The 23,798-nt window shown below is 37.7% G+C and overlaps 4 protein-coding genes across 4 annotated transcripts; all 4 read right to left on the bottom strand.

Annotated features, from left to right (window-relative positions):
- Nucleotides 1-1,212: 1,212 nt before the first annotated feature.
- LOC130405395 (vomeronasal type-2 receptor 26-like) lies at nt 1,213-9,486 on the bottom strand. Its single transcript, XM_056610459.1, has 5 exons — nt 9,407-9,486; nt 8,878-8,989; nt 2,667-2,717; nt 2,246-2,369; nt 1,213-2,117 (listed from the first exon to the last, which is right to left on the bottom strand). The coding sequence occupies exons 1-5, from the start codon at nt 9,484-9,486 to the stop codon at nt 1,213-1,215; spliced, it is 1,272 nt and encodes a 423-aa protein (XP_056466434.1).
- A 771-nt stretch (nt 9,487-10,257) lies between these two features.
- Nucleotides 10,258-13,849, bottom strand: LOC130406194 (extracellular calcium-sensing receptor-like). Its single transcript, XM_056611636.1, has 6 exons — nt 13,650-13,849; nt 13,244-13,532; nt 12,222-13,034; nt 11,823-12,050; nt 11,432-11,555; nt 10,258-11,171 (listed from the first exon to the last, which is right to left on the bottom strand). The coding sequence occupies exons 1-6, from the start codon at nt 13,847-13,849 to the stop codon at nt 10,258-10,260; spliced, it is 2,568 nt and encodes an 855-aa protein (XP_056467611.1).
- Nucleotides 13,850-15,701: 1,852 nt separating this feature from the next.
- Nucleotides 15,702-18,680, bottom strand: LOC130406137 (extracellular calcium-sensing receptor-like). The gene is made up of 6 exons (XM_056611536.1): nt 18,541-18,680; nt 18,165-18,453; nt 17,233-18,045; nt 16,915-17,142; nt 16,702-16,825; nt 15,702-16,600 (listed from the first exon to the last, which is right to left on the bottom strand). Exons 1-6 carry the CDS (start codon nt 18,666-18,668, stop codon nt 15,702-15,704), a joined length of 2,481 nt encoding a protein of 826 aa, XP_056467511.1. The 5' UTR covers nt 18,669-18,680.
- Nucleotides 18,681-19,828: 1,148 nt separating this feature from the next.
- Nucleotides 19,829-23,380, bottom strand: LOC130405394 (extracellular calcium-sensing receptor-like). The gene is made up of 6 exons (XM_056610458.1): nt 23,115-23,380; nt 22,729-23,020; nt 21,817-22,611; nt 21,455-21,682; nt 21,236-21,359; nt 19,829-20,730 (listed from the first exon to the last, which is right to left on the bottom strand). The coding sequence occupies exons 1-6, from the start codon at nt 23,375-23,377 to the stop codon at nt 19,829-19,831; spliced, it is 2,604 nt and encodes an 867-aa protein (XP_056466433.1). The 5' UTR covers nt 23,378-23,380.
- Between the last annotated feature and the right edge of the window lie 418 nt (nt 23,381-23,798).

Genomic DNA, 23,798 nt, shown 5'->3' with positions numbered 1-23,798 from the left:
CCTTTGCTAACTTATATAGTATCTTTGTTATTGTTGGGAAGAATCATCATCCAATAGAGATATTTGTATGCTTGACTGCTCTTTAGACCAGGCAAAATTATATATTTTTTATGGGCGTTACAGTGAGTATTGGCCACCAATATTTTAATGCGTTTTACACATTTAAATTAGATATTTATCAAAAAGAAATAAAAACAATTTGATTTAAAAACGATGGGAGGGCCAGTAAAAATAATTATTTGTTTATTATTTATTATATTATTATTACTACCGTACAATCAAAGTATTTGTAGATGTTATTTAACAGATTCAGAGCAATGTTTGAATTCAAACCTTCAGTCTGAATTTTTCAAAAATATTGATTTTGGATTGCATATTACACATTTTTAGAAGGCGTTTTGTTAATTGTAAAATGATATACGCAACAAGTGTGGACTACAATACAGTGTACAGAATTATTTATGTTAAAATATGTTAATCGGATTTAAAAGTAACAACGTTTCAGACGTGACTCAAGTATTTTATTGTAAAAGGACATGGAAGACTTCTAGACAGGGGCGGTTCTAGAGCAATTTTCATGGGGGGGTCAGACCGGGCCAGACCAGACCAATTGTTTTGTTGGAGGGGCACATTGAACCCGGGACGCCAAATATTTAGTTTAGTACTAAGTAACGGCATTCAAAATCACAATATACAATAATTTGCCTTAACCCGTTGAAGCATTTAGTTCAGTAGTATAGTATTAAGTGTTTCCTTCAGTTACAGCAATTGTCAAATGTATACATTTGAAATGTTTCATTGGTTAAAGCAATCGTCAATATTACAAAATGTTGGGTTTCCATCACTGACATCAAACCACTCAGTATCATACATCACCAACAGCAATAAAGTCAGTATGATGTATTATATATCTCAAGTTCCACCTTGTGCGTCAGTGCCACACCATCGCAAGAAATCGACCCCCCCTGTCCGGACAGACTGGGGGGTGCAAGCTCAGTTTTACGGGATGACTGGCCCCTGCTGCCCCCCCCCCACCCCCTAGAACCGCCCCTGCTTCTAGACATCTACTAACAGCTGACATCGTTGATGTCAACTGTTCCTTTAATCTATAGATTTTAAAAAGACAACAATATTTGCCGTATATATCTTTAATATATAATTTGAAATCCTTCGATACATAATCAGGTTTATATTTCCTATACACATCAATCATTAGATTTCTTTGCTTTGCATTTTACTCTTGATATGCTTTTTAGAATTTTGCTCTGGCTTGAAAATTATAACGTAGCATTTTGGTACAAAAATGCATGTTAACAAGCCAAACGTGGAAGCCAGAATTGCAAATATCTCCACAGCTACAGTAAACTTCCCAGGAGAACTGACGTAAGCAGGGATAAAGGCGATCCAAACAGCACAGAATATCACCATGCTGAAGGTGATGAACTTCGCCTCATTGAAACTATCTGGAAGCTTTCTGGCCAGAAAAGCCAGTATGAAACATAACAACGCTAGGAGCCCTATATACCCCAACACAGCCCAGAACCCTATAGAGGATCCTAAGGCACATTCTAGAACTACTTTATCTTTAAAGGACTGAACATTTCTGTTTGGAAATGGAGGATTAATTGTTAACCAAAGAATACAAATTACAACCTGTATGAGAGTGAAAGCCAATACGCTGAGTCTCTGCTGAGTTGGACCAAACCATTTCATAACAATACTACCGGGTAATGTAGCCCTGAAGGCCATTAGCACCACTATAGTTTTCCCCAGAACACAAGAGATACAGAGGACAAAGGTGATCCCAAAAGCTGTGTGGCGAAGCATACAGGACCAGTCTGAGGGACGGCCGATGAAGGTCAGAGAACACAGGAAACACAGTTTTAAAGAGAGAAGCAGCAGGAAACTCAGCTCAGAGTTGTTGGCCCTGACAATAGGTGTTTCTTTATGAACTAAGAAGATTATGAATATCAAAATCGACAAAAATACACCAAAGCAACAAAACGCAGTTAATACAATCCCCATGATTTCTGTGAAGGAAAGGAATTCAGTCGGTTTTGGAATGCACTTGTCCTTTTTCTCATTAGGCCAAAATTCAGCAGTGCACAAAAAGCATTCTGTTGAATCTGAAAGAGAGTAAATACCCAACCCAATAAGTATAGAAAATCAATTAGTGATGAACAGCACTCATTTCATTAGCATTTAGGCTCATCATCCTAGTGAGCTTTAGAGTCACGCATCCTACCTGTTTCATTACTTATGCCTCCCTCTGGGCATTTAAAGCAATCAAAGCAGCACACGGGCGCTTGTTTATTAACGGCCTTGCGACTTCCCGCAGGACATGCATCCCGGCAAACAGACTTTGGAGGCTAAAAGAGGCAATAGTTATGCAACTATGAGTATGTTTTACATGTCAAATCATTCCCCTAGTAGACATTCTGAGGAACAAGTCACTGCAACGTTTTTTAAGTTTAGTTATATTTTACCTCAGTGCTGTTAAGGGCCCATACGATTGTTATGTTAGGTGTAAACCTGAATCTCTGTCCTTCAGGTAAAGAGCTATCATAGTGCCCAATGTTAATCACATTCACAGATTCTTGCTCCTTGTACTGCCAATTTAACAGGTCATACTGTGCCGCATTGTCTCCGTTTTCATCAAAAGATACCTTGTGACCATTCAGTACGGTGAAATCGACCAGCTTCAGGTGTTCCAGTACCTGTGCAGAGAATATTCAATGTTACTATGTTATTGGAAAAAAACGGAAGTATATATACATATATATATATATATTCACGCAAATTGAAATTGCATTTACAATACAACCATACTTTTCACACCATACTTATATATTTATCCGAACATTCTGTACCTGTTTGGGCTGGACATCAGTCTTGTTTACACAGTGTTTTCCTGTGGTGGGATTAAATCCATTTTCACATTGCAATAACGCATTAAGAGCATGTGCAATCGAGTACACAGCTGTGTACACATTTCTCACAGATCTTAATTCTGTGTTTGTGTAGGCACTGGAGATTGTTCTGAGATCCTCATCCCCACTACAGAGCTTTGTGGTATTTGATGAAGAGAAGCTGCAGTCAAAGAAACTTTCCCAAAAAGCTTTGATCATAACACTCTCTGGTTCATCACTCAGTTTCAGGCTCAGAAGAAACTCTGAAAGACCTGGAATAATAGACTGAGGCAGAGCAAACCCCATTGCCCCATGCAATACGTTCTTACTTCCAAGGGAAGCCAAATCTCTCTGTGAGATCCAAGCTTCACTTCCTATCCATTGTTTACGAGGTAACTTATTCCCGTCTACGTTTTTAAATAACTCTCTTGTGTAGGTTAATGACATGTAAAGCAGGACTACGCTTGATGTGGAGGCTTTCAGTTGCTCTGTTACTTTATGTTCTATCTTGGTATCTGTTCTCTTGTAATAAATCACATATTCCACACAGATACCCTCAGCTTTTCCTTGCTTAATGAACTCAGCTACACCATCAGATGCATATACCTCAGCACTGTGAATTATTCCTACCCACTGCCAGCCAAAATGTTTCATGAGCTGTACCAAAGCCGAAATTTGAAACTGATCACTGGGAACAGTCCTAAAAAATGTTGGATAAATACGTTTATCACTTAAACAGGCACACGTTGAAAGATGGCTGATCTGTAAATAAAACAAAAAGTATACTAATAATTACGTTTAATAAAAAGTAATAATTAATAATTACCTATATATTAATCACTTCATTTATATTTAAATAAAATAATTGTGAATCATACACCTAAAGACAATATTAACATAGAAAACCCAAAATGTATCCAAGTGGGAATGCAGAGTCCACTTGGTCATTCTCCTTGCTAAAAAACATAGCATGACTGAACATACGGTGCACTGTTTCTTAAGATTAGATTTAAATTTAAATATAAATATAACTCACATGAGGAATATCCAGCTCTCCCACTATAAGGTTTATAGCTTTGCTAACACCAGAAGATGAATGGCCAATCAATGCCTGCACTCGTTTTCTGCAGCTTTCGCCTTCCGTAACAGCTTCAAGGGCTGCTCTTACTAGGCTCTCAGTCCCACAGCCGTTATAGAGCCTGTAGCCCAAGGTCACTCCATCGAGAAGAGCTGAATTTGTGTTAATCTCCTCCACAGTGAAGATGACGGCACGGGCAAACAGCAACTCTCTGGGATTCAGCCTTGAAACAATACCAAAGAATATTCAATACAAACAATTTGAATACCAATACAAATGGATACACGCAGCATAAAGAATAATTCAGCCTTTGACTGCCTGTTGAAAAAGTAGCATGACATTTAATTGCTTTTCAGAATAAAAATCTTTTACCTTCTGCAAAAAAGAGCGGGATATGCATGGTATCCATAATTATCTATTGCTCGAGATGAATTTAAAGAGAATATTCCTCCTATAATAAGATCCCCATCTTTGGAAAACTCCAAATAGCCTGTTTGCCCTATCAGTTTGCATGCCTGTTCCTCTGACTGACCCTTTACCAGTAGTGTAATTAGGATAATGCTGATCATGCCCATCACAGCAACCATCTCCTAGCCTGTAGCCATTCTTACCTGCACTAACATTTATAGTATTGTTGTTGTGAAGAATCATCAACCAATAGACATATTTGTATGCCTGACTGCTCTTTAGACCAGGCACAATTCCAAATTAATTTCAAGTTCTATTGTCTGAGCTAATGTACAATTGTGAGCGTAACAGTGAGTATTGGCCATTTTCTGTCAAATGCAAATCAGGCAGTAATTGCTTGTAAGCATTAACAACCATTAGGAACTGAATATTGTTACATCTCAAAGGCTTACTATATGTTCTACGTTAGTTTTATGACCTTTAGCATTAGTAAATGGCAATTTATTTATATTTGACATCGAACACTTTTTATGATTTTCTCTGTAAATTTGCAAGGGCGCTTCCAACCTTTTTTCATGTTATGACAAAGTATTATTTTGACATTGTTATGTGTAAAGTGTCATCCTATAGCCATTTGACATCAATAGACATTTAGTGGTATGTTTTAATGAAGACATTGTTTACATAATGCATGTTCAACAATTATTATCAAATTGTAATATATGTATATTGTTTCATTATTTTTCTCTATGAAATACAATAAACAAATAATGTATGCTATGGCAGGTTGATTTTAATAACAAATATATACACTTATATTGTTATATTCTTTTCATCATCTGAAACTCATCTTTAAATATTCTTGAATGAAGTGAGTCTCTGCTTTGAAAAAAACATATTACATCACATTCTGAGACTGTAAGTAACAAAACTTTTGCCCATTACAAAAATGTACATTAGACTTTATATTAAACTTATTTGCATATGGCTTTGTTGTTTTCTGTAGTATACACTGCCACACAGCACAAAAATCGTAATGGGCCTTATAAAGTAACATCTTGATGTTGACAGGATAGAGTGACAGGGCAAGGCTGAACTGAAGGGTGGAAATGGGTCAGATCTGATCGGATTAGCCTGACATATTGTCAGTTTTCACTCAAGACTTCTAGATCTCTAAAAAAAAACACACCAACTAACTCATTCTTCAAGGTAACATCTAGAAATCTTCCTGTTTCTCTAATCAATATTTTTTAAGGCCAGACATGGCAGGTGAATAGGGTAAAATTTTTAAATACAAGGGATCACCATGAAACTTTACCAGTTGATTACATACATCATTATAAGAAGAAAATGTATTACAAGTTTTTGAATTTTGCATATTTAATTATGCTAATTAGGCTGAATCTCATTAAATATGCACGTTTTTGCATATATTTCCGGTGCATGAATCTTAAAGGCACCCAGTGCAACTTTATGTAAACATTCAATGAAAAATAAACATTCAATTTCAAGTCTTTTTTACACGTAGTAAGTTTCAATAACTCCATACCATTACATATCGACATTCAAGGAGCAAAGATGAGACGTCGCTGTGTGGTGAGAACTGATAGAAAATCGTAAACAACAACAATCGCCGGTGGGGAGAAGCCATTTTTCCATTGACTGGAAGCCTGCTTTATTTATTGTAGGTTACAAAAAATAAAGAAAATGGCGGCATTGTTGTTGTTATCGATTTTCTATCAGTTCTCACCACACAACGACGTCTCATCTTTGCTGCTTGAATGTCGGTATGTAATGGTATGGAGTTATTGAAACTTACTATGTGTAAAAAAGACTAGAAATTGAATGTTTATTTTTAAGCCTCGAAAGTCACACTGGGTGCCTTTAAACTGTGATAAAGCCAGGACCAAAATTCTTTTTTTATTTTGTTTATATATCAAATGACAAAAAATCCTCACATGGATTTTAGGATATCTGCTTTTATGACCTGGGAAATCAAAATATACTATCCATGGCCTTAAAAACCCTATTTTCGCCATGATTTCCAGGTAAAATGACCCATAAATCTGGCCAGGAACAATTTATAAATAAATCCATGTGTAGATGTCTTCATAACAATGCTATGTGTGAAACTGGGAAGTGTGGTGTACCTAGGTTCTACATAGGCTGAGAAATGTGCACCTAAAAATGAAAAAACACTCATTTTGAGAAAACGGCCTTTAATGATTCTTATGGCAAAAGCCAACCAAGCATGAGAGCATACCACGTGATACATTCAAACCAATCGTCCGGTCGGAAATCGAGTCCAGCCAATCAGATATCAGTTTTATGTTGTGCAGCAGATCGAGTGCTTTCCAATGATACCACGGAACACATATGACAGAGACCGGCTGTAATTTGAAACGGTGCGTAATAAAGCAAACGTTTGGTGAATCTTCTGTAAGATTCAGAGGCGCAAGTTGACAAACTATAATAAAACAAACACCTTAATGTTTCGTTTTGACATTTTTTTTTCTTTTGTGCGAAACATTACATGTTAATGGTGCAAAATAGCCCAAAATATCAAAATTGACCAGTGACTGAAAAATCGATGATTTTGCCTGCCGTGTCTCGCCTTAAGAAGACAAAAATATATATCATGTCAATGTTTGGATGTTTTTTGGTTAACTGTAGAGCTATTTGAAATGATACACATTATACGTTTTTTTGATCCGGGCACTTGAATCATTGCTTTGGATTTTACAATATATGTGCTCTTTAGACTTAGGCTCTGGCTTGAAAATATTTATTGATTAATTGAGTGCTATTGTTCTTAAGGGTTACCATGCTCGCTCAATACTGGCCCAATCTCTAACTATTGGAAAATAGGGTCCACGTTGAAAAATAACAAAGTTATCACTGAGCCTTAACTTAAACCCCGGTTCCATCTGTCGTAATAATCTAAAATATGAATTAAGAATTGTATCCATCTATTAAGCATTAGCCTAGCACATCTTAAGAAACGATTAGTGTTGTCTCCCTACAACTCTTTTTTCATTTTAATATATTTAATGTAATGTTTCAGGATCTTTATCATCGTAGCATCATAATACCATATACAAATAAGGTTCACAGGGGCATGTTGAGTTTTATAACAATGATATACTTTGTTATTACCCTGGCATATTGTAGACAGACTAGCAAACGCATGTGCATAGGAGCGCTAAATACATTCAATTTAGCCTGTATTGATCGCAGTAAAAGGGTAAATGAAAAACATAAAAAATACGATGTGGCCCAGTAAATGACAGCAAACTGGACATCCCTTTCACGTATTATGTTTTCACAACACAACTGCCTTCCATTCCTGTTTGGTGACATTTGGGTGACAAAGAACCACACAACACAAACCATCAACTGTGCAGCAGATAGTGGCAAAATACATGCTTGCTGCTGATGTGAGTGACACAACCATTGGAAAACCGTCCAAGTGGCCCTGAAGGCAATCAAAACATGGATTGGTTTCCCCAGGCCACAGGTGATATAGAGGACAAAGGTGATCCCGAACGCTGTGTGACGCAGCACAAAGGACCATCCCGGGGGTCGGAGGGCTGGTGGAGGTAAACAGTGTAACGTGAGAGTCAAAAGCCCCACAACAAAAGAGTTGTTGCTGTATCGGAAATCTGAGACGATTAATATCAATCGAATTACAATGATTGCAAGAAACAGCAGAAAAGATGATATAAGTACTTTCCCAAGCCTATAGATGATCCCATTGGGGTGTCTGTTCACTGCGCTTGACTCCATAGCAAATAAAACAACAGTGATTGCACCTGTGAAGAATGTGTGAGATTTAATGAGAACAATAATATAATAAACTGATACATGTATATTGTTTTGTTTGTTCTAGAGCAAGTGGCTCAATTGTTAGTTGACGTGTTTGATTAACATTTGTTTAGTTGTACAACTTACTTGGTCCTTTTGGTGTTGTTTTTCTTGACCGATTGGATGGACAAATTATTGCTGACAAGTGGTGCTGTAAAAACATACAAACACATACACACAGATTCACAAAAAGAGAAAAAACAGAGATAGTATCACCGTAAATACTGAATAATGACCTGATATGTCTTCAAATAATCCATGTTTTATGTACATCTACATATCTGTTGTATTGGGCTTGATTATTGAACACATTACTTATCGTTGTCAAAATAAGTATTCCGCCAACAGTCTCCTTATGGTGTGGTCATTTATTTTGTTAGATAGTATCTGGCCTAGTTGAGCTTGGCCTTTTTGAAGTGTAAATTTGCTGTTCTGTAAAACTGCTGTGAGTCTTCTTTCATGTGCACATTCTGAGGCTTGACCATAAACTGACCATACAATATCGAATAATAATACAATTATAGGTGGAAGGAATTATCCGAGCATTTTCTCCATTCAATACATTAGGACATTGGGCTTTCCACATTTTTTATTAATCTATGGTCTCATGCCCCTTACCTGTTGATGTTCAGGCCCGATCCAGGCCTCAGGTGAGGGGTTCTCCAGAAACGTGAAGCATCTCAAAGTTACGCAGGACAGGAATGCAGAGTCCACCTGGACATTCTCCTTGCTAAAAAATATAACATCATTGAATATACTGTGCACTGTTTCTTGAGATTAGATTTAAATTTAATTATGAATAAATAATAGTTAGCGTCTTAAAGATACAGAATTTATAAAAAAAAAAGTTAACATGTCCTGTATTAAATCCTGTGATATAAAATGTTTAAAATCCTATAACATTGCATGAAATTTCATTTCAAAGGTTTGATAATTACACTATCTTATGAATTTAACAAGTCTAGAGATTGTGTGATTGCTTTCCCAATTTGCTGTTAAAACAAATAATTTAAATGGTTACCTGCTGAGGAAATAAAACAATTAAAACCTAAGCACTGATGAATTCAATCAAATCTTCTTTGGGAAATGCAACCCCTTCAAGAGAGCAAGTGTTCCTACACTTGTAATTTGCAATCGATGAACTCACCTTTGAAAGGTGAACGCCAGCTTCTTCGTCCCCTCAATGGTCACTTTATTATACAAGCTATTTGAGAGTGCGTGCCACATCTCTGTTTCATGCTCATGCTGACTTAATGCCAGGCTGAGCCGGGAGCCAGGTGACACTATCCAAGTGTACAGTGTTAAGCAGATGAGTGTCAGAGGTGTCATCTCACAGCCTAACCCTTGGCATAGCCAGGACACTAGGATATGATGTGTGTTTTATAGCCTCGTCCTTGCTACCCAGGTTTGCACAACGGATCAATAAGTCATCGTCAGAGGTGTGCGTAAACATGGTGATTGCGTAAGGCCTCTAGAACTTAATTGCCATTTAGGTCAATATTGATCAGGACAAGCTTGTTGACCTTTTGATAGAAAAATTACAAAACTTTGCGCTTTGCAGATTGGCATTAATTACCTTGTCAATATTTTTTAAATAATTATAGAAGCGTAAAAATACTAATATAGTATATTGTTCATTTTGGCTATGACACATTTGTTGGTAGAAAACCGCAAGGTAGAGTAGATCTAGATTACAAATTAAAAAAGTACTTACAAAGTTAACTGTCATACAACTGACATTCAAAGTAGAGGGTGGTGAAGAATTGTTTATGATATTCTTTTAACATTGTTCTAGAAGGAAATCAGAAGAGGGATTCATGTACAATACAAAACTATTTACAGTAGGAGTTTTGATGTTCGAGTCAAGAAAAAAAAAAAAAACAGACAGTGCACCCACTTTTTTGTATTTTCTGTATTTCATGAAGAATTTCAAGTAGTGTAGAAACAGTCAAGCAATTTGGAAAGAAAGTGATAATTACGTTAAGTTAGAGCAAATAATCAGTACTTTACTTCAGTTGACCTACCCATTATATGTTTTTTTGTATTTTGCTCTGGCCGTAGTAAGATTAAAACACATTTAGGAATAAAAATGCATACAAGTAACCCATAACTTGAAGCTAAAATGGCGAAAATTTCCACAGCTACAGTGAACTTCCCAGGGGAACTGACATAAGCAGGGATGAAGGTGATCCAGACTGCACAGAATATCAACATGCTGAAGTTGATGAATTTGGCCTCGTTGAAATTATCTGGTAGATTTCTGGCCAGAAAAGCCATTATGAAACATAACATAGCTAGGAGCCCTACATACCCTAACACAGCCCAGAACCCTATAGAGGATCCTAAGGCACATTCTAGAATGATCTTATCCCTATAAGTCTCCATATTCTTTACGGGATAGGGAGGGTTGATTGTTAACCAAAGAATACAAATCACAACCTGTACGAGAGTGAAAGCCAATACACTGAGTCTCTGCTGAGTTGGACCAAACCATTTCATAACATTGCTGCTTGGTAGTTTAGCCCTGAAGGCCATCAACACCACTATAGTCTTCCCAAGAACACAAGAGATACAGAGGACAAAAGTGATCCCAAACGCTGTGTGGCGAAGCATACAGGACCATTCTGAGGGACGGCCGATGAAGGTCAGAGAACACAGGAAACACAGAGTCAGGGAGAAGAGCAGTAGGAAACTCAGCTCAGAGTTGTTGGCTCTTACTATTGGAGTTTCTCGGAATTGGAAAAATATCCACGCTATAATTGCTGTTACAATCACTCCTGACAGGCAAAACAATGTTAAAATGAATCCCATGATCTCCGAGAAGGAAAGGTATTCAATCTCTTTGATGATGCATGTATCTCTTCTGGCATTGGGCCAAAATTCTTTATGACACTTCAGGCATTCCGCTGAATCTGTTTTTAACCAGAGACATCAATAACACTATTATTGATATTGTGCTGAAGAAAATGGAGGCTTGAGTTTGCAGTACAAAATCATGTATGTATGGTCATTTCTGATGCATTTCTAGGAAAAAGTTTAATTGAATAAGCAATTTCATACATATACCGTTATCAATAGCTATTCACGTAATCTATTTAACTATTTCCAAGTTCCTAAATGGTTATAATGAACTGTAATTTAAACCAAAAATGTGTCGCTTTAAAAGTGATACCTGTAACATTGCTGATTTCTCCATCTGCACACGGTATACAGTCATAGCAGCAGACGGGCTGTCCTTTCTGGAGGACCTTGCGAGTTCCTGGGACACAACTCTCACTGCACACCGAGGCAGGCACCTGACGTATAATATATCAATTTAGCACCACAAGCAAATAATTTCATAGTGCCTCAACAATGTATTTGTGTATAATCAAGCTTCAGTGGATGCATGCATACATGTCACATGGCCTATCATTTAAGATATGAAATGGTTTGATGAACAAATGAATTAATTGATGATGATGATGACAGTAGAATAACCTATCCCTTCAACCTTACTAAATATTGTGTAGCAAGGCATTTTGCCCCACTAGCCAGAAATGCGAGAAGAAAGCTGCATGTACCCTATAGATTCCGCCTCCCCAAACAATGGGGATGCCATTCATAGTAAACTGGTTATCGCTGGGCAAAGCTGAGTTGTAGACACCAATTTGGGCTATCTGCATCGCTCCAGAGGTGACATTTTTCAAATTGATGAGTTCATAGACGGCAGGAGAATCACCATTCTCATCAAAAAATACTTGTTCACCTTGTTTCGTTGTGAAATTGACGTTCTGTAAATAATGTAAGACCTGTAGAGGGGATACAAAATAAATTGTATCCTTCTGTATTAGCAATGTATGCATTTGTATCGTATGATGGTTAAAAAATAACTAGAATTTGAGAAAATGAAAAGCCATAGAAACTCCTTCAAGAATGCCTTATAAATATAGAATAATAACTACCCTTGTAGACTTACTGACCTGCCAAGGCTCAATGTGGTCGATGTTTGCACAATCCCCATTGGAGAATGGGCCCATTCCGTCCTTGCATTCAAACAGGTTGTTTAGAGCATGGGCCACAGCATAAACTGACTTGTAGACATTGTTAGTGAACCTCAGTTCAGACACATCGGTGAAGAATGATTCAATATTGTGTAAGCTCTCTGATCCATTACAGGGCATTCGTTGCATATTAGCGGTACCGTTCAGAGAACAGTCAAACATATATTCCCAGAAATCTTTGACAAACTGGCTGTCAGGGAACTGTGAGGGTTGAACATCCCTAAGGTGCTTCCCCAACCCCGGGATCTGAGCTCTGCTGACGATGAAGCCGATGGAGCCAACCAGGATGCTGTGGCCCTCAATGTCAGTGAGAGAGTGGTCTGTGAGCCAGGCATCACTGCCAACAAGCTGAAGTCCTGTAATATTGTGTTTGTACAACTCTTCTGCCAGCACCTTTATCTCTCGATGTGTCATAAATGCCATGATCACTTTGGAAGTTGAGCGCTTGACAACTTCAACAATTTTTGCTAATTCGTGAATTGGCCCTGTTTGCTGGAATGCTTCATAATACTCTATGCATACTCCCTCCTCTTGTGCAGCCTCTATAAATGTAGTCATCCCATTAATACCATAGTCATTGCTGCTACTTATGGCCCCAACCCAGGTCCAGCCAAAGTGTTTCATAAGTTTTGCCAAGGCTCTACTTTGGTGGTAATCACTGGTAATGGTTCTGAAAAAGGATGGATACTCCTGTCTGTTGCTCAGACAGGCACAGGTTGCAAAATGGCTGATCTGTGTCAAAGAATCAAAGTCATAACATTTGTAGTACACATTATATCAACATTATAAGTTTGGAACAATGAGGATTCATGAAATACGATACATCGTAGATACTTTCAATAGTTATATAAGACAACACATTGTTGATCACCACAGGGATCAGAAATATCTTAACCAAATACCATGTGTGTTCATATAGAATTGCAATGCAAAACATTTACCACAGGAATCTGGAACCTTCCTATAATCCGTGCAAATCCCATAGTTGGAGTAGAGGCGGAGTGGCCTAGCACAGCCTGCGTTGTCTCAGACTTTGTACAGTTTCCCTCATATATTTTAGTTCTTTGGCCATTTGCTAAATCTATTGCTGACTTCATGATGTTGGACATTCCACAGGCATTAAAGATCTTGTAGCCCAGAGTGCGATTAGGAAGGAGGTCAGGGCTTTGGTTAAGTTCACCAATGGCAAAGATCATGGTTTGGGCAAATTTAAATTCTCTTAGATTAATACTGGAGAAAGAGAAAGACAGAGTTGCTAGGATGAATACGATAAAAAAAAAAGGGTCAAACAAGTTCAAGTTCAACAAAGGAAAATCATTGCTTCAAACGACAAAAAGGAATACTCACTTCATGCATGTCGGTGACATTGGTATGCTCTGAAAGGTTGGTATGCTACCTCTAAACCCGGTACGAAAGGTGAAAATGCCTCCTAGCATGAGATCTCCAGCCTTGAAGAGCTCAGGTGGGTGTGCGCGCCCCTGCAACACGCACACCGCCTTCCCTCTCCGGGTAATCATAGCCAAGAGGACTAGCTTCAGCAGCGACATACTGCCACTTTGCATGACAGGCTGTTTTAGGCTTAGGAGACCTCGCTAGATATTTATAAAGACTCAACTCCGGCAGAGGCCTCTGAAGACTTAAAACAATGTCATAGGTCATCTTCACAATGCCCTTGAACCCATCATACCACCTGGGAGTCAGGTGTGTGAAACAACTGCTGCATGCTCCCTATGGGATGTAAAGGATATGTGTTTGTGTAGAATTGCTGATCAATCATCAGGAATTTAATGCAAAGTTGTTAAGCTAGATCATAGAAAGGCTGATGGAGGTCAGGGTAATTTTTGTTTTTTCCCGAACAAGGAAACGCAAAGGATAATGAAAAGGGAATCCTATGATCACAAAATGTGACCAGATATCAAACCTTGGACACAAAGTACCACTGGTTGATATGACTGTACCAATAAATATCTATAGAACTATACCATTCATTCAAAGCATAGGTATTTTTGATGGTTTGTATTTCATGTTTCTTTTTTGATAAGATCCAACATGTGGGATATTACCACTGCCAAATGGAAGATTTCTTATATAATGATCAATTATATAATTGATGATTACCATTAATAATAATCTATGATCTTTATTTTTCAGGCATGCCCCTAATAGTGTCAGGTTAGTTTTAGTGGAGGAAAATAAACAAGACAAATAATTACATTAAAAAACACAAAGACATTTTCTCATATTCACTTTAAGATGATCATATAGTTTTAATTCGTATGCTCATGTAATAATGGACCCGTTGTCCAAGTCAAGCAAACACGAAACACAAACATTCCTCATTCCAACAAGCCTGCGTTCACAGAAATCCGGAAGGCCATAATCAAAAACAATATAGACAATTCAATTATTGGAAAGTGTCCTGGCTTAATAACCATGTCTTACGTAATGTATTGTAATAATTAGAATCCACTCATGCTCCATCGTTATGCCTGGGCAGACTTGTCTGTCACCTGTTGTTCAGCTGGTTGAAAGCAGATGAGGCAATCTGATACAATGTCCCCCGTCCCCCCCCCCCCCCCTGCGTCGAGGTTGGGGACTCTAGTCCCATCAACCCCTAAGGACGCCCGCCACTGGGTAATGGAGGCATATTTACACCAGATGGTGACCTATTTACCATTAAGTGTTTTTCTCAGTGGTTTGTTATTGACAGCTTTTCAGCATGTTTACCTCAGTGACTATTCTCAACAGTTTTACTATTCACTACATATCACCAGATGGATAGATTTTTTTAATTCATCAGAAATGTAAAGAAATGTCAAACAATCATGAAAGTGTTCATTAATTCCCATATGGGCTAAAGTGTGACAACATAAATACTTTTTCAATTAACTACAATTGTAGTAAATTTTCATATTATAATATACATATGCTAATATGTTTGGCCTACTGATTAATACCTTATACAAACCATCCCAATTAGCTTTGGCTCCTGTTTTAATCATATATAAATCCATAGCTGTTCGATCATGTTTTTATTTACTCTGCCATATCTCAACTGATCATTCAATATGGTTGAGTTTAAACATTTTAAACAAAGATATTAGCTTTAGACTTTTGATGTCTGATAATATGAATTACTAATTAGTTCACTCAGTTGAACTTAGTTGAACTAAAGTTCACTAAATATTTTAAAGATGGAATTTTATGTAATTCCATGCATCCTTACGTTGTTAATTTGTGGCATGAATACATACTGTCCATTTATCTATACATGTTTTTAATAACCATAGTTTACTTTGATCGTTTTTATTCATATTGATAAGTCATTTATAATAACTTCACATATCAGTAGATTCACATCAATTCAATATTTTAATCCTCTTAAAGAATCTCACGGTTTTAATTCTTTCCCATTATATGTTTTTTTGTGTTTTTCTGAGGCTTCAGTAAAAGTATGTAACATTTTGGTAGAAATATGCAAAAAAGCAACCCATAGCTTGAAGCCAAAATCGCAAAGGTCTCCACAGCTACCGTGAACTTCCCAGGAGAACTGATATAAGCTGGGATGAAGGTGATCCAGACTGCACAGAATATCAACATGCTGAAGGTGATGAATTTAGCCTCATTGAAGTTATCAGGCAGCTTTCTAGAAAGAAAAGCCAGTATGAAACATAATAAAGCTAAAAGTCCTATGTACCCTAACACAGCCCAGAATCCTATAGGGGATCCTAAGGCACATTCTAGAATGATCTTATCCATGTAGGTTTCCATATTCTTAATGGGATATGGAGGCTTGATTGTTAACCAGAGTATACAAATCACAACCTGTATGAGAGTGAAAGCCAATACACTGAGTCTCTGCTGAGTTGGACCAAACCATTTCATAACATTACTGCTTGGTAGTGTGGCCCTGAAGGCCATCAACACCACTATAGTCTTCCCCAGAACACAAGAGATACAGAGGACAAAGGTGATCCCAAAAGCTGTGTGGCGAAGCATACAGGACCAGTCTGAGGGACGGCCGATGAAGGTCAGAGAACACAGGAAACACAGAGTCAAGGAGAACAGCAGCAAGAAGCTCAGCTCAGCATTATTAGCTCGCACTAGAGGGGTTTCACTGTGGCAATAGAAGACTAGCGTTGTAATGGTGGTCAGAAATACGCCAAAAAGGGAAAAAAGGACCACGACACTCCCCATGGTTTCATTGTAGGCCAAGAATTCCACTTCTTTGGGAATGCAGGAATCTCTGTATTTATTAGGCCAATATTCTAATGGACATTTCATGCAGTCTATTGAATCTGAAAAGTGGAAAAATAATTAACATTTACGTATTTATAGTAAGACCTAAAATTTCACATTACTGTATATGAATGTAAAAATTTATTCAAGTTGTATGTACCTGTTGCATTGCTAATCTCGCCTAAGGGACAGGGTATGCAGTCGTAACAACAGACTGGCCGTTGTTTCTGCAGCACTTTGTGTGTTCCTGGTAGACAGCTCACACTGCACACTGACGCTGGAACCTGTCAGACATTCATAGATACAACTTGTGCAACAACACATAACAGAGCTATGATATGAACACTTAACAACAGGAACCAAAAAATGTTACCTCAGTATGACCATCACCCCAAACAACTGAGATGTTATTCATTAAAAACTGATTGTTCTCTGCAAGAGAGGCGTCATAGATGCCAACTGTGACACCTTCCATTGTTCCCTTTTTGGTCATCTGTAAATTAACAAGATCATATCTCGCTGGTGAGTCTCCTTGACTGTCAAAATAAACCCTTTCCCCGTTTGTTGTCGTGAAATTCACAGCCTGCAGATGCTGTAGGACCTTTACAAAAATGAAAAATGACAGAAACAAATTACCAGAAATGGCAATTCAATATTCAATATGTCATATGACATAGTGGATGTTGCTCACCTGCCATGGTTGAATATACTTTATTTCTGCACAGCTTCCATTTGAAAATGGACTCTGGGTATCTCTACACTTTAATAGATTGTTTAGAGCATGGGCCACAGCATAAACAGACTTGTATATATTGTTAGTAAATCTCAATTCAGATACATCAGTGAACTGTGATTCAATGTCATGTAAGCTTTCAAGCCCACTGCATGGTTTTCTTTTCATATAATCAATCCCATTGAGAGAGCAATTAAACATATATTCCCAGAAATCTTTGACAAACTGGCTGTCAGGGAACTGTGAGGGTTGAACATCCCTAAGGTGCTTCCCCAACCCCGGGATCTGAGCTCTGCTGACGGTGAAGCCGATGGAGCCCACCAGGATCCTGTGGCCCTCAATGTCAGTGAGAGAGTGGTCTGTGAGCCAGGCATCACTGCCAACAAGCTGAAGTCCTGTAATATTGTGTTTGTACAACTCTGCTGCCAGCACCTTTATCTCTTGATGTGTCATAAACGCCATGATCACTTTTGAAGTTGAGCGTTTAATAATGTCTATTATTCTGCTCAGTTTATGCAATGACACCGTTCGTGAAAAGGCTTCAGAATACTCAACGCATACACCATTTTCAATTGCAGCTTGTATCAATGCCGAAATACCATTAAGGCCATATTCATTATCAACAGCTAGTGCTCCAATCCAGGTCCAGCCAAAGTGTTTCACCAGCTTTGCCAGGGCCCTACTCTGGTAATAGTCACTAGGAATAGTTCGGAAAAAGGTAGGATACGTCCTTCTGTTGCTTAGACAGGCACAGGTAGCAAAGTGGCTGATCTAAATGTAAGAAAAGTCCAAACATATTATTAATTTGCATTTGCAGATGATTTTAAATTGTTGTGCACGGTACTGAAAGAAACATATGCAAATACATAATCAAGTTATATTTAACTTACCACAGGTACATGAAACCGGCCAACAGTTTGTGCAATTGGAATAGTTGGCCTTGATCCTGAATGTCCAAGTATAGCTTGTACTGTTTCACTCCGAGTACAGTTTTTCTCAATGAGTTCACTCCTTTGTCCATTTACCAAAGCAAGTGCAGCTCTAAGTACATCCATAGTTCCACAATCATCATATATCTTATAGCCAAGTTTAACACCGTTGAGTATTCCTGGATTTTTGTTGATCTCATTTATAGCAAAGATCATAGTTTGAGCAAATTTAAATTCCCTGAAAATGAAGCTGTGAAAGTTTTTTTTTTAATAATAATTCTACATTAGTTGCAGGTTATCAAATGTATATAATGACTATATAGAACAAATTACATACTTCTGGCATTGTCGTTTCTGAGGAATGGTCTCAAATGTGTCAATGATGTATTTTTGCCTGGTGCGAAATGAGAAAATGCCTCCAATTGTCAAGTCCCCCTTTTGGGCTAGCTCAGGCCCCTCTGCCATCCCTTGAAGCAGGCAGACAGTGTATGCCCTCTCAATTAGCAGTACCACAAAGGCCATTCTTAGCAATGACATATCTTTGCTCTGCATTGCTCGAAACTAATCCACACTTAGTCTCACTTAACAGTGTTTTTCTAGCATTTATAGAACAAGGTTAGCATGGATTGGATACTAATGATCATGTGAGGGCCTCTGGAGACAGCAGTTCAACAAACAAATGTGATGATGATTTTTTATATACATTCACATAAAATATCCTTCAGGGGAAAGGATCATACTTTTTTTTTAATCAATATATAATCGATTATTTTACCTATTCAATATTACAAAATGAGACATGTTCATCAGGGAGAAATCAACTCTGGGGAAAAATAATACCCGTCAATTATTATGAATCAATTTTTATACTTCTTTAAGGCCTTTGATATCCATGAAGAATTTTCAAATAAAAGTATTTTTTTTTGCAAAATAAATCATGCCTTACATGGACCATGAATAGTTTTAGTATAACAAAGGTCCAATACTGATGTTCAATCTGCCGATATATTTTTCAGAGCCTCTGAAAAATGACTTTTTGAGATTCCATGCAGACCTATTTATTTTTATTTAAAAAAATATTTGAACCAGCAGATGATGCATCTCATGCTCTATCATCTATTTTATCATGCTATGGATAATCTATTACATCACTGCTGCCTCTGGCTTTATTATACATTTGTCTATGTGTCAAATATTATTATCCTCACAAAAAAATCACTTGGTTTAATACACTTAATAAAGACCATTTTGTGCTATGGAGAGTTTGTGAAATGATTATCCATCTATTCTAAGTTGTCCAATGGGTACAGTTTAAAGTATTCCAAACACATAAAAAAAAGAAAAAATATAGATGCATATATAATTTCATTTTTTTTCTAGGATTTTAGACTTCATTAGAAAAACATTGACTTAAACATTGAATATATCATATATTATACTGATAATATATTATAAATCATAATTAATTTTATTGGTTACATTATTTATGAAATAAAAAACCTTGAATGAATAGTGATAAACTGCCTTAATCATTGAAACAAACTTATTGATTCATGTAAACCTTTTTGAGAGTTAGAGACCACTTTACTTCATCAAAAGCATCCATAACATTTGGTAAAATAAAATTAACCCTTCTTCCCGATCATATTCTTTTTTGTATTTTTCTCTGGTTTTAACAAGATTATGTAGCATTTTGGAATAAAAATACAAAATAGTAACCCAAAACTAGAGGCCAGGATTGCAAATATTTCCACAGCCACACTGAACTTCCCAGGAGAACTCACATAAGCAGGGATGAAGGTGATCCAGACTGCACAGAATATCAACATGCTGAAGGTGATGAATTTGGCTTCATTGAAGTTATCAGGCAGCTTTCTGGCCAGAAAAGCCAGTATGAAACATAACAAAGCTAAGAGTCCTATGTACCCCAACACAGCCCAGAACCCTATAGGGGATCCTAATGCACATTCTAGAATTATCTTATCTTTAAAATGACTAAAATTCTTAAATGGAAAGGGAGGGTTGATTGTTAACCAAAGTATGCAAATAACAACTTGTACAACAGTGAAAGCGAGAACACTGAGTCTCTGTCGACGAGGTCCAAACCATTTCATAAGATTACTACCGGGTAGTGTGGCCTTAAAGGCCATCAACACAGCAAGAGTTTTCCCCAGAACACAAGAGATACAGAGGACAAAGGTGATCCCAAACGCTGTGTGGCGAAGCATACAGGACCAGTCTGAGGGAGGGCCGATGAAGGTCAGAGAACAGAGGAAACACAGAGTCAAGGAGAAGAGCAGCAGGAAGCTCAGCTCAGAGTTGTTGGCCTTGACTATTGGAGTATTCCTATGTCTGAAGAAAATGAATGCCACTGTAGCAGTCAAGCAGGCTCCTAACAAGGAAGACACTGTGAGAATTGCCCCCATGATTTCAGTAAATGAGAGAAACTCAGTTTCCTTTTTCTTACAATCGTCTCTTCTCTCGTTTGACCAGAACTCAGGATGACATCGCGCACAAGTGATAGAATCTGAAATTCAAAACAAATATGAATGAATTGATTTAATAAAAGCAGAAGGATGAGAACATTTAGCATTTTTGTTCATTAAATGTCTTGTTCGACCAGATTTTGTCTGACTTTTTCTAGTTCTGTTCCAAATATGTATGGAATGAATCCCCATATATGCGATATGATATATAATATTAATATATCAATGTTTAAGGAGAGAAGGAGCCTGTTATGACGGATACATTTTCATATGAATTGTGTGGCTCATAGTGTTAATAATGGTCTTGTTTTGACCTGTGTGTTACAGGGCATTCTGCAGACATTGCTTACAATGAACCACCACTGCCTTCATAAAACATGTTAAAGTTATGAGGTGCACCTGTACTTACTCTTAATTGACACTTTTATTAGGAGGGTCTATTACCAAATTCGAGGTTATTTTGATTTACTGTTTAAAAGAATGGCTGACAACTAATTCATATTTTCATGGCACTGCCCTACATTATCTTGATTAACACTATAGTACCTGTTGTGTTACTGAATTCCCCCTCTGCACACGGTATACAGTCATAGCAGCAGACAGGCTTTCCTTTCTGGAGGACCTTGCGAGTTCCCAAAGCACATGTCCCACTACAGACTGAAATAGGTACCTGCGTGTGGAAAACACATTCAGATGCATTCAATGATGTTGAAACATTATTCATGAACATGCTGATCATTTTTTTATTGAAAAATAATGCTTAACCTGTTTAGAGTTATTTGCCCAAGACAAGGTTAGGTTATCTAGATGAAGCTGTTTGTCTTCAGGCAGAGACGCATCATAGAGACCAATAGTAACAAACTCCACACTGCCATCCTTCTTGGGCTGCCAGTTTATGATGTCATACTTTGCAGCTGGGTCTCCATCCTCATTGAAGTAAACCTCCTCTCCCTCTTTGGTTTTGAACCTTATCTGTTTCAAATTTTGCAAAATCTGATGAGAAAAGCTTCATTTTAATTTGTTATATTCTTTATTTCCGAATTGAGCAGTAGCATGTACAGTTTATTATATATATATACATACATACATACATACACACAGTACATACAATTTTTAATATAACTCACCACTTGCGGATCTGTTGCTATAGTGTTGCTACACATTTTTCCACAGCCAAGGATTTTATGAAGAGTGTGGGCAACTGCATACACTGCTTTATATACATTGTTAAAGATAGGCATAAGTGACATGTCAGTGAAGCTGTTTTTTATCCCTGTGAGATCTTCATAACCAGTACAGGTTTCAATATTTTCTCCTGTTTGCTTTATAAAATTAAAAATACAACCGAAGGTTGTCTCCCAGAACTCTGTAAACAATTTATTTCCAGAGGAGTTGAGTGGCTTCACATCCAACATGAACTCTCTCAGGCCAGTGACATGGGCCTTTCGGATTGCAAGGCCAATAGAGCCATCCAGGATGTAGTGGCCCTTGGCAATAGCAGTTTGGGAATCTGATATCCATCCCTCAGTGCCTACCCATTGGTACCCTGTGAGGTTGTGGTGGGCAAACTCCTCTATGAGTTCATCCATATCCATATGAGAAAGGAACGCAATAATAACCTTGGAAGTAGAACCCTTAATAGTCTCTATAATCTTCTGCTTTTGTTCGGGTGGATCGGTCCTGAAAAAAGGCAATGAGTACTCAAGACAGATTCCGAGCTGTGTGGCTATTTCTATAAATGTGGCCATTCCATTGTTCCCATAGTCATCATTTGTTCTAATAGCCCCTACCCAGGTCCAACCAAAGTGCTTGACCATTTGGGCCAGGGCTCTACTCTGGTAGTAGTCACTGGGTATGGTTCTGAGGAATGATGGATACTTGACTTTGTTGCTTAGACAAGCACATGTTGCAAAGTGGCTGACCTGGGGACAGAAAAAAAAAAGATCACAATTGCATTATTCATTTTAGAATTACGGATGAGGGAGGTAGAAGTATTCCGAAAAATGGACATGGTATCTTCTATGTTTTAAACACTTTACCATCGGAGTGTGGAAAGGTCCAATAACAGTGTTGATTGCCATGCAGGGGGAAGAGGAGGTCTCTCCCATGATGGCAGGGACAGATCCACTGCAAGGTTTCTCAAACGTAGTGGCTGTTTCCTCATTGCCATTTATCAAAGACAGCGCCACTCTGACTGCCCGTGCAATCGAACCACATGCATCATAGATCTTATATCCCAGTTTAATGCCAGGCAGAAGGTCTGTGCTGTTGTTTATCTCCTCAATGGCAAACAGCATTGACTGGGCAAACTGGAACGCTCTGAAATTCAGACTTGAACCAAAGGGTTATAATTACATATAAAATAAAAAACATGTATATTAGAATTGTGTATAAATTCATCCATATGTGTATGATTTTAAACTACCTTGTGCACTGCAATGGTAGTGGACTGTGAACATAGGTAGACTCTATGTTCTTCCAGCTGCTGTGAAAGGAGAAGATTCCACCCAAGATGATGTCTCCAGTCTTGAAGAGCTGGGGCTCCTCTGGCTCCCCCATCAGACTGCACACTCGCTCCTCAGACTTGGAGAAAGACGCCACGAGTAAAAGCTGTAGAAGAGCCAAACCCTGCTCTGACCACCTCTGTGTGGAGAGCATACCTAATATGGGTGGCATCACATGCAGCATGGAACAAGGCATACGCAGCACTGTCATTTATATCAAAGGAGTGTGACAAATATAGTAATCTTACAATATTAATCCCTCTGGAGTGGGGGGTAAACAATTTTATCAAGTGAGCACACTTGTTCCACAAAGGGTTGCTACTTTAATTAATGAAAATCTAATGAAACAAAAGCATAATCGATAAAGTGATTGCTTTCACTGAATTTACATGGCAATATTAATTAACGATACTAAATGTATGTATGATGAATAAGTAAAAACAAATATCACAATAATATTGTATTTGTTTTGTTTAATGATGATCAGCCCAGATTTGATATACCCTGAAAAAACGAGAGACTAGAGGAACCGGAGTCAGGTTTCCGATTCATAAATAGTAATGATTACTTGCTAAACTCACAGATATATTTGAGCTCTGAGTGGA

Source organism: Gadus chalcogrammus, chromosome 16, assembly GCF_026213295.1.
Source record: "Gadus chalcogrammus isolate NIFS_2021 chromosome 16, NIFS_Gcha_1.0, whole genome shotgun sequence".
NCBI classification, from domain to species: domain Eukaryota; kingdom Metazoa; phylum Chordata; class Actinopteri; order Gadiformes; family Gadidae; genus Gadus; species Gadus chalcogrammus.
The sequence above is the reverse complement of the archived record's forward strand: the minus strand, read 5'-3'. Positions and strand labels throughout refer to the sequence as shown.

Bases quoted from the DNA above. Each gene is read 5' to 3' on its own strand.
- LOC130405395 (XM_056610459.1), bottom strand. From the start codon at position 9,486: ATGTGGCACGCACTCTCAAATAGCTTGTATAATAAAGTGACCATTGAG. The intron at 2,718-8,877 runs GTAAGGGGCATG...TTCTCTGCACAG, and splicing joins TCGGGCCTGAACATCAACAG to GTACTGGAACACCTGAAGCT. The intron at 2,370-2,666 runs GTATCTTTTGAT...TGCCTCTTTTAG, and splicing joins CCGTACTGAATGGTCACAAG to CCTCCAAAGTCTGTTTGCCG.
- LOC130406194 (XM_056611636.1), bottom strand. From the start codon at position 13,849: ATGTCGCTGCTGAAGCTAGTCCTCTTGGCTATGATTACCCGGAGAGGG. The intron at 13,035-13,243 runs GTAAATGTTTTG...TCTTTGACACAG, and splicing joins GAAGGTTCCAGATTCCTGTG to ATCAGCCATTTTGCAACCTG. The intron at 12,051-12,221 runs GTCAGTAAGTCT...TCCCCTCTACAG, and splicing joins ACCACATTGAGCCTTGGCAG to GTCTTACATTATTTACAGAA.
- LOC130406137 (XM_056611536.1), bottom strand. From the start codon at position 18,668: ATGGCAGAGGGGCCTGAGCTAGCCCAAAAGGGGGACTTGACAATTGGA. The intron at 18,454-18,540 runs GTATGTAATTTG...AAACTTTCACAG, and splicing joins CAGAAACGACAATGCCAGAA to CTTCATTTTCAGGGAATTTA. The intron at 18,046-18,164 runs GTAAGTTAAATA...TCTTACATTTAG, and splicing joins GCCGGTTTCATGTACCTGTG to ATCAGCCACTTTGCTACCTG.
- LOC130405394 (XM_056610458.1), bottom strand. From the start codon at position 23,377: ATGCTGCATGTGATGCCACCCATATTAGGTATGCTCTCCACACAGAGG. The intron at 21,360-21,454 runs GTTAAGCATTAT...TTCCACACGCAG, and splicing joins GGGCAAATAACTCTAAACAG to GTACCTATTTCAGTCTGTAG. The intron at 20,731-21,235 runs GTACTATAGTGT...TTTGAATTTCAG, and splicing joins GGAATTCAGTAACACAACAG to ATTCTATCACTTGTGCGCGA.